General features: G+C 32.2%; 1 protein-coding gene and 1 long non-coding RNA gene across 3 annotated transcripts in view; one reads left to right on the forward strand and one right to left on the reverse strand.

Moving 5' to 3' along the window:
* Positions 1-2,170: 2,170 nt before the first annotated feature.
* Positions 2,171-10,379, forward strand: LOC111089108. Its single transcript, XR_002613447.1, has 3 exons — positions 2,171-2,249; positions 8,338-8,415; positions 9,757-10,379. It is a non-coding gene; the product is annotated as an uncharacterized LOC111089108 (long non-coding RNA).
* Positions 2,248-10,699, reverse strand: part of LOC106472325 (serine/threonine-protein phosphatase PP1-2-like) — a 25,816-nt gene continuing 17,364 nt past the window's right edge. The window contains exons 4-9 of one of the 2 annotated variants that reach the window (XM_013932963.2): positions 9,778-9,848; positions 8,351-8,428; positions 6,868-6,981; positions 6,069-6,107; positions 5,289-5,393; positions 2,248-3,393 (exon numbers count right to left, since the gene is read on the reverse strand). In XM_013932963.2, coding sequence (XP_013788417.2) covers positions 3,346-3,393; positions 5,289-5,393; positions 6,069-6,107; positions 6,868-6,981; positions 8,351-8,428; positions 9,778-9,848 — 455 coding nt within the window. In that variant the 3' untranslated portion in view covers positions 2,248-3,345. The remainder of the gene's footprint in view (positions 3,394-5,288; positions 5,394-6,068; positions 6,108-6,867; positions 6,982-8,350; positions 8,429-9,777; positions 9,849-10,699) is intronic. The other variant, XM_022400930.1, reaches the window with a different exon arrangement.

Genomic DNA, 10,699 nt, shown 5'->3' on the forward strand with positions numbered 1-10,699 from the left:
CAAAATACTATAATTAGGATCAGAAGGTTTAAGAAAATAGGCCTAGAACACCTAGAAAGTTGGATATGACCTAAAGTATTTTAGCACTATGTTATACATACTATTAGTGAGTAGTGTGTTAGTTGTCGCTTCGTAGAAGTAGGTTGATTTCTTTTACATTAATGAACGTCATATGTAACGTAGAGCTGGAACAATTTTCGGAAGCATACAACTTACAATAGGTCCGTAAAAAAGGATGAAAAAAAGTAATTTATTATCGTTATGTGTACTGTACGTTGAATTATTTTCACCACATAACTTAAAAGAACCCGTCAACAAAAGAACTATGCTACAACGATAGATTAAATACTTAGAATAGTTTCTTATCATCTAAAGAGGAAAACACAAAATCTAACCTATGTTAAGTTGATCGATTTAACAGAACCCGAGAATGGTTGATGTTGCTTTCGGAAGAATAAAGAAGCCTCGTTTTCAATATGAATTTACGGCTGTTGTCTAAAATATGTATATATTTCAGTAATTCGATTCTTGAATTAATGGTAAAAATAAAAGACCTAAATATATTTTTTATTTCTATTTTAAACGTTCAAAGGTGACTTTCGATAACTATTAACTTTATTTTAAAGAGCTGTGAAATTCAAAAATAGACAATAGTTAACAAAGAAATGGTTATCATATGGTAGAATAATTGTAAAAATATTTTACAAATGATTATCAAAATAATATTACGATCTAGTTTAATGTTTTCCCGCCAGTTTTTTCTCTCAATGTCAATTTGAAAAGTAAATTATAATTTTTAGTAATTTCATGAATATCACAATATTCAACGTTGATGTTCACATGTGGTTTGCTGATTCGGTAAATTAAGTCAGTAAATATGAATTTACGGCTGTTGTGTAAAATATGTATATATTTCAGTAAAAATTTGAAAAGAAAAAAGGTTTCGCTGAGTCCAAGATAAATTTTTTTCTAGGCAATAGGAAACTGACCATGAGAACATTTCACAAGAGGTAGGCGGTCTTGGTGAAAAGCTATTTGACGTAAAGAGCACTTTCTGATGTGTTACTCACGACAACATGAAAATTTTGAAGGCTTTTGCGCTTCATATTTCTTCTATATTGTACATGAATTATATCACGCATATAGCTATAACTGTACTCAGACATTTCTAGAATGGCAAGTATATGTAATAGGCAAATATTTTCCTTTAAATATGCCCGTGCTTTGATGTGATGATGAGGGGCACAAGTTGAAGTATTAACGTTTACCGGGGAGGGGGGGAGCACGAGTTTACGTATTACTCTTCAGTAACGACGGGTAACGTTTAACTCTCAGTAGTGTTGTTACATGAGGGGAAGGGGGGAGCACGAGTTAACGTATTACTCTTCAGTAACGACGGGTAACGTTTAACCCTCAGTAGTGTTGTTACATGAGGGGAAGGGGGGGAGCATTGTTTTACGTATTAACCTTCAGTGACAACAGATAACTTCTAACCCTTAGCAGTGTTGCTGCACGAGGTGGGGAAGGGAGAGAAATTAGTATTTTTGTTTCCAGATATATTATTTCAACTTTTAAGCACACATTTCTCACGAACTTTCTCATTTATTCAAAGTTTCTTGGTTCTCTGTAAATTTCATAATTTGCATTGTTTTCAGGCTTTATATTTACAGGATCTTAATAAGGAGAGATGAGGAGGCTACTTTCTTCAGAGAAGGGTTGTGAAAATATTCTAGACAGTTAGGCAACTATGCTGTTGGATACAGTAATTCCGTGAGCCGGCATCTTATCGACGTACATGTTATTGAGCATGTCTGGTGATAAGGTGTTTGGCTATAACATCTTGTCGAAATTTAACGAAATGTCGCCAAGTTTTATCACCTAACAATTTTGTCGAAAATATGCATTTTTCAACAAGAATTATCATTATTATCGAACGACAATTCTCGTATTTTTTGCATTAATATTTAATTAATTAATTATTTTTGGGCATAAGATTTCATTCTCGTCGAAAAGTACTAAATATACATCAGACAAAAATGCTTGCGTTCTTTTTCTGATTAAAAATATTTATTGGAATGTTCGAAAAATGTCGTGTCAATGTCAATAAGATTTCATACTACAATTTATCGAAACGTTCCATTCCCGATAACAAAAAACTGACTAGATGTCGCTTCGATAAGAATATATATAAATGACACGTCTCGTCTAAGGCCTTATCTTGCAGTTATTCTGAACTAGCATATGTTTGGGTGAGTCAGTTTTACAAACACATTTACTCTTTCATTTTTTTTACCTCTGAATTTTGTGTTGCAACACTGCTTGAAAGTTAGATTCGGTTCGTTGTAAACAGAAAAAAATTAAAAGTATAAAGCTTTAAAGACCGGTATTTTGTATTTGTAGCGGTATACAACTTAGAAGAGGTTCACTTCGAGACTTTATTATTATATTCGATTGCTTTATGTTTAGTTCTTTGAGCACATTTTTACATTTAAATTACGACTATATCAACTAAAATAGATTTACTTTACATGCATCAGCACAAAACATCTTACAATAACCATCACAAAATTTCATCTAAACACGCAAGTTATATTCATATTCATACTTTTCATTGTTAACACACTAAACGTAGTTCACAATCCTAGCTCGTGAATTTAGTGTTATCTCCGTTATATTTGTTTACAACATTTGCATTATTACGATTTGTTACTAAGAGCATATGCGTCATCATGATTTCATATTCAGAACATTTACACTGGTTCGTTCATGTGCCCCTCTGGAACAGCAGTAAATGTACGAACTTACAACGTTAAAACCCGGGACTCGATTTGTGACTTTGTTTTGAAACAGTCTAAATAATTCATGGTTTAATTTTCCATTCAATAAATATTATTATGTGAAAAAACGAAGACTGAATTCTCTTTAAGAGTTTTTGTGTTCTATAAAAAAACTGTTGCAGAAAAATATTAATAGTTTGACAAAGCCATATTAGTGGTTGTGTTTAATATATTCTGCATTATAAATATTATACTTGAAATTTTATTATTTAAATGTTATATATATATAATTTGTAGAATTAAAATGCAGCATTGCCATAACCATGAATTAGCGAAAATGTGGTTTTGAACATATCTTTGAGGACAATAAAACCTTGTTTTGCAGTTATCAGTTTGGTTTTTACATTAGATTCGATGATTCGCTGCATACTGGCCTCGTATCAAAATAGTTTATCTTCTCTGTCGATATGAACAAGAATCTCAAGAGGTCCTGTATGTAGACTGTGGATCAGTTGACTTTGAATGTTCATCAGAATGTTTTGTTGAAAGATTTGTAAGTTATCTGGTGTCAATTCTTACTTCCAGGCGATTGAATGAAGAGCCTCGATTTGTCAGGCTGATAAAGAAAAGCAATTTTAGTGACCAGAAAATATAATAATGTATCACGTAAACAATCAAATAAATTTAGCAACAATCAACAACAGTTTGTTCGATGGTAGAAAGGTTAATGAAATCATTCTCAATATACAACATCTACAGTGAAACATGCTGGGAGACCAATACAAGTGCAGGTGTCGGGATTATAGGGATGCGGACTCTTTACAGTAGGTGTCTGTGACTTGTTGGCGATAAATTCGAACAATAAACGGACAGCACACAATCCACTTGTTTTGAATATATTATTTTGAAACAAGTGGATTGTGTGGATTATGTACAAAAAGTAGTTACACTATTGGTTATCACAGTTGTATCCAGAGCTTTAAATAATTGTCTTTTTTTCTTCAAAGTCCGCACAGGTGGGTTCAGTTACTTTAGAACACCCTTTAACAAGACAAAGTATTCTTCTTTATCTTTGTTGTTACAATACTACCGTGAAACTCACTTTAGATATTGCCCGGCTAAACTAACAATCACGCAGTATAACTTCACTTTTTCTAACTTGCTGTATCGCACGTATTTATAACACAAAATCTAGAACTATCTATTCCTCTAGTAGCAACAGTATTACACATAACGAGAAAAAACTTGGAAGCGTCTAGTAAGATGACGTCAACAATATTACAAAAGTCTAGTACAACAATTAAACTACATACACAACGTACGACTCCTACCGAGTTACACAACGAAACTTGTCACAACTATCGCTTTTTTAAATAATTAACTTTTAACACTCTTGTTACGAAAGCTAAATGATCATTAAATATTATATCACTAAATGAACTAAATAACTCTAATACTAAACAGTATTGTATATCCAACCGTAGGGTACATCTCGGCTAATGGTGTTGAAGGTCTACATAAAATTGATAGCGAACTGACTTCTGACAGGTACAAATACATTTTTACACGTTATGTAATTCCCTCCGGAATAAGACCCGTTAGACAGCAATTTACCTTCCAGCAAGACAGTAATGCCAAATATGCAGCAAATGTTAATGTTAAAGAGACCGATGTAACACTGACTGCCATGACTGGGCCCACACAAAGTCTTCATATGAATATTATTATCGCTGTATGGGATTATGTACAAACCGAAACGTCAAATGGCAACAAAGTAACTTGAGTTAATAGTGGGGATTAATATTAATATTTTACAATGACACATTAATAAGCTTATGGTAGGGGAAAACATGTTTTTTTGTGTTTAAAGCAAGTACGGAATACTAGTTCATAGTACAACTTGTTTGTTTTTTGTTCGTATTTTCTGTGATAATCTGTAATGATAAATTGACGATTTAGTCGGAACTTGCGTTGTTTGTTGTGACTGGTGTATATGTATTACCTGTGTGTTTCTATGATTACTTCCAATACTTTATGTAATTAATAACACTAGAAGAGACCCGCAAAACATTTGTGATCATGTTAGTATCTTTATTGCAACAGTGCTTATCTAAATAGAGGATTTCTATAATAATATAAAATAATTCTAATCGAAATATACAAGTCCACTTGTCTTAGGCCTAACAGCTTGACCATAGTTAGTCACATGAAATAGTAATGGCGTGTGTAAACGGAACAAGGTATTGGATTCAAAGGGAAATATGTAATTCCATTACTTCAGTCAATATTTGTAAATGTTGGTTTCTTTCTATTACAACAACTTATTAATCTTCATAATCAGAATAGGGAAAAATGTACGCAGAATGTTGATGGAAAAATCACGTTAACCTGGTTGGAGTTTCACTGACTCAACAGCATAAAAATAATAAACAATAAAGCGAAAATATATATTTTTTAAAAACAGTATTTTTCAGGAATTAAAGGGAAAAATATTTCAGATTAAATACCTACCGGCAGGATTGTGAACCAGCAAGTAAGATCTTCTGATACTGTCATGACAGCTGCAGCGTTATCAAACTCTCCGCAGTAATTAGGGGCGCTGAATATTGTTACAAGCTGCAAATAAAATAAACTTACTAAACCTGAATAATAATAATAATGGCGTATGTTTTCGTCGTTTTTAAATAATGAATTAGTTTCTTCAGAATATTATTCATAATCCATTAAAAAACAATATATATATATACCATCGAATCGATGAGTCAGTAGAGTCTGTCTGTGATACTTGTTTGTTTGTTTGTTATGAATTTCGCGCAAAGCTACACGAGGGCTATCTGCGCTAGCCGTCTGTAATTTAGCAGTGAAAGACTACAGGGAAGGCAGCTAGTCATCATCACCACCCACTGCCAACTCTTGGGCTACTCTTTTACCAACGAATAGTGGGATTGACCGCCACATTATGACGCCCCCACGGTTGTAAGGGCGAGCATGTTTGGTGGGACGGGGATTCGAGATTGCGAGTCGAGCGCCCTAACCACCTGGTAATTATAATTAGGTAAGCCTAACTTCCTCTCACGTAAATCTAACTTGTTCGATTTCATGTTCTTTTACTTCCAATAACATGTTCAACTTCCATTTTCATAGCAAGAAACAGCTTTAAAAACTGGTGTTAGCGTCAGATCAATACAAAGTGTCTTATCCGTTACGTACGATGTTATTTTACCCAAAATGTCTGAACGAAACAAAACAAAAATGCAAGTAGTAGAATGGCAATTATAGTAATAATCTTACCTGTCGTTTCTGAAAGAATTGGTATCCATCTTCTACAACCTAAAATATATGATCTATTACTAAATACTTTTTCAAAAACTACATATATATAAATATAAAAGAGAGAAATTTGACAGTAATATGTTTATTTTCTCCATTGCAATATTTGTGTTATTTAAATAGTTTTAAAATATGTATCTATGAAAAATTATAAACAACGTGTATTATTGAAAACACCAGCAATCAAAAAACTTCCTGTAAATGTTATACGAAAATATAACAAGATACCATAGTTATTAACTATTATTAACCACTTCGGTTTACAGAAGAAAAGTACACCAACTTTAACAAAAAAGAACATTAAAATTGTTCCCAAAGTTTCGAAAAACAACGAATTTCTTCTTCAAATGGGATGTTAAATCATAAAAAATACTTCCTATGTACATATCTTGCCATTCCCTTTTGATAAAGAAGACGATTTATTTCGAAAGATTGGTAAACGTTTTCAGTGTGTTTTTGTTTGTTAAAATTAACTGTGATTACTTTTTTAAACGAAAGTAGTTAATAAGTAGGTCCATCAGTCATGGATTTAGCTGGCTATACAAAGTTTTGTAATAAGATATAATATCATGTAAAGTTTACTACAACATCCAAAACAACCATCCACTGGATTAATTCACTAATATACATGATGAAGAACAATTTTTCTTTTCTTCTAAACTAATATCTTTGTTTTGCTATTTAGTAATAATGGAAAAATAATGATAAACCAAGATCTTAGTATAGAAAAACAAACATATAATATATTTGAATAGTTTACCTGATGAGCCCGTACGATCAAGCTGAGGTCATGTTTTTGTAGAAAAGTCCGAACTACATCCCCACCAAAAGTATACGATACACCTCTGTCATTTTCTCCCCAGCCTGTTATGTCCTGAAAATAGGAATAATTTGGTAATTGTTCGTTGTGACAAATCAAAATTGTTGTATCATTACGTTTTTAAAAAATACGAGTTTTGCTTCAATTAAAAATCTTGTCTCCATTACGCTTTTAAAAGTACGTTGTTTTTTTTTGCATCATTGAATTAATGAAGTTGTATGAACACCCTTTAAAAATTACGTTGTTTTTTGCATCATTGAATTAATGAAGTTGTATGAACACCCTTTAAAAATACGTTGTTTTTTGCATCATTGAATTAATGAAGTTGTATGAACACCCTTTAAAAATACGTATCTTAATTCTTCGGTCAAACAAAGAGAACGTACACCCTCCACTTTCTAATCAGAACTCTTAGATTCACTCAACTGTTCTTGTTAGATATTTTTTCTTGCCTCCTTTGTTGGAGTAGGTTTAGCCAGGAGTTAATAGACAAGATTTGAGTAGGCTTAGTCAGAACTTAGTACACAAAATCTGAAGAGCTGTGATGTGCTACTAGTGTTACTGAAATGTCTAATCATTCATTTTTTTTAAAACAGTTACTCATATTAATGGAAATTTATATAACATAATTTGTTAGTCGCCCGATAATATATCCTGATTAAGTTTGGTATGTTATAAATTCCGCGCAAAAGCTACACGAGGGCTATCTGCGCTAGCTGTCCCTAATTTAACAGTGTAAGACTAGAGGGAAGGCAGCTAGTCATCACCGCCACCTCTTGGGCTACTCTTTTTATCAACGAATGTGAAGTTTAAATAGCACTGAAGAATTAACTGTTCTTAATTTAAAATCATCTATGTTGATGTCTGATTTATTTCGAAAGAAGGAAAAATCAAGTTTGATTATCCACAGCGTACTAACTAGAGTTTTGGAGAATTTAACATTGTAATAAACCTTACAAAATATATACATATGCACTGATGACAACCAAAACCAGCGTGCATTGAAGGTCACGATAAACATTGTACATTTAATTTATCAAAACGTCTATAACTATATTTTGATTTTTAGCCTTATTTTAATGATCCAAAGCATTTTTAATTTACTGCAAAACTGCCAGCAGAAACTTTCTCCCTGTGACGTCACTGAATATTATATTAATAACTTTCCTCCTTTTGCTGACGCATCAGTTCTGTCCTTTCTCTTTGAAAGGACTCATCTTGTTAGTTGTTCTATGTTTTTTTGTTTTGTGTGATTGTATCGACTTTTTCTTATGTGTATTTTCTGCGTAAGACAACGATATCTACATACAATCTTGAAATTAAAATATGTATATATATATATATATATATATTTAATATTATATAACTAAAACTGATTTAATTAATTATATTTTATTTCTCTACCACAAGATGTCGCACCTACCTCATCCGGGTCTGACCACAGTAAATCACAAACAAGGCCATGATCAGGAACGTCGATTGGACGGGGTATGTGTTGAAGCTGCAAATTAAATAACGACAATCACTCGATGAGATATCGTTATATATTTATACGTATGTAGATAGCACAAGCATTGGAAACCCAGAATAACTTTTTTCCGAACACATCCTCAGGAAATAACACATATTTATCCCCCCACCCCCAAAAAATTGTAATTCAACTAAAGTATCAGTTTTGACTTAATACAGAAGACGCTTTAGACACCAGAGTAACGTTCCATAAACTGACGACAGGGTGTTTCGAGAATTGTTTTAAGCACAAAGTTACACAATGGGCTATTTATGCTCTTCTCACCGCGTGTATCAAAACCAGATTTTTAGGGTTATAAACCATTATACTTACCGCTAAGCTATCGAAGGGCTGTTGTTAGGATATTATAATTATCAACAGATTCATAATGCAAATACAACGAAATGTAGTTCAGCCTGCAAACTTAAAAAGTTTTAATGTATATTTCTCGCCTTTCTACTGATTACTGATAGCCTTGGTTCTTCTCCCTGCCTTGGAACCCCCCAGACGTGCCCCTGCTTCTCTCATTTCTCCATACCCCAACAACTCTTCAAACTCACTGGACAACGTAGGCCCAACCTCCCCAGATAAATTTAGATATCTCACGAATGTAAAAAACAAAAATCTCGAGCGGGGTGAAGGGGGATAACAATATCCCGGAATACCCCAGTTGAGGAAAATTTATTTCCTTTAAAAACTAAATTCCTGCCACGAAATGTATTTATTTATTCTCACCATAATGATTGTTTGAAAATAGCTAAATTTATAAATATATATGTGTGTGTGTAGTTTTACTAAAAAAAAAATAATTCCTCTATTTGTACAATACTTGTTTATCTTCACACTAAACACTTTTTAATGTAGGTCACTCTTTAAAGCATGTCTGTTTTAATACTGTAATACTTATAATACAAAATAACTAAATATCGTAGAAAAATATAAAATGTTTAATAATCAAATTATAAATTGTGGTTTTGAGTAGCGAAAACTTTAATGTTGTTATAAAAGAGTTGACGATTATCCTTGAATAACACTTTTAACATACGAGAAAAATAGCTAATGTAAATTCATCATCTGTCGTATCCAAACTAATAAATTTTCTTTTTTTAATATTTGTGTATTTATCCTAATCTCTGTAACGTATGTTCTTTTTTTTTTCTTAGCAAAAATCGGTATAATTTATCGTAATTCTATTAAGTTATGGTACTGAAGATCAGTATGATATTCAATTATATTTAATGTGATTAATAATTCACACTAATATGTAGTTTCTAAATGCGTGTAAATTATTAATGTTTAAGTCTTATTTAATATTTCAGATAAAAGATGGCAGCACCAACCTGTTCCAGATGTAGTAAATCCGGTGAGAGGCCACCATGCATACAGAATATCGTACCCTCTACTAAGGCAGCTAAAAAATTAGTCAGAAATATCAGTCATAAAAATATAATAGCTGTAAATAGCTTTAAACACGAACTTCAAGTTTTCACAGTCAGATATTTTAACTTCGTACTTTGTCCTGATGTCAATTAAAGAACCGAAGCCAATATATGTATATATCTAAATCAAAAAATATTCATAATAATATGAAATAAATATATATATATTTCATTATCAGTCTTTGTCATCACCATTAACTCATATGACTGGTAATTAAAAATAATTTTGGTTTTGTAGTCTCATTATGAACGTTTTTTATTTGTATTAATTTCATTATTGTTACGTTGTGCTGAGTTGTTCGCCTATTTACAATTAAGGTATGATATAGAATTAGTTAATTCAACGGTGTTATGTATAGAAATAATCGTATTATTCTTAGAAATTAAAGGTGGAATAGACGTTATAAAATAGACTTGTTCCAGCATTTGGAAACTTAGTACAAACACACAAATGAATAAATAGGACACCACATTTTGTTTTAAACTGAGGTTGTACACTTTATTTTTATGCTACCATATGTTTATCAATATATGATTAACAAAAAATTAAGCCAGATTATTCTGTTGCCATTTAACATGTCACCCGGTGGGACAGCAATAAGACTACAGATTTGCAACGATAAAATCAGGGTTTGATTCCCCTTGGTAGACACAGCGAGATAACCCGTGTGGCTTTGCTATAAAACATACTCTCGGTTTCCATATAGCCCATAGAATCTAAGTAATATTTAATCGGGACTTTGTGTGGGCCAAGTCATGTCTGCGAGTGTTCCAACAGTCTATTTTAAATTTGCTCCATGCTTAGGTGAAAGCTGAATCACTC

This window comes from Limulus polyphemus, unplaced genomic scaffold (genome assembly GCF_000517525.1).
Source record: "Limulus polyphemus unplaced genomic scaffold, Limulus_polyphemus-2.1.2 Scaffold5245, whole genome shotgun sequence".
Taxonomy (NCBI): Eukaryota; Metazoa; Arthropoda; class Merostomata; order Xiphosura; family Limulidae; genus Limulus; species Limulus polyphemus.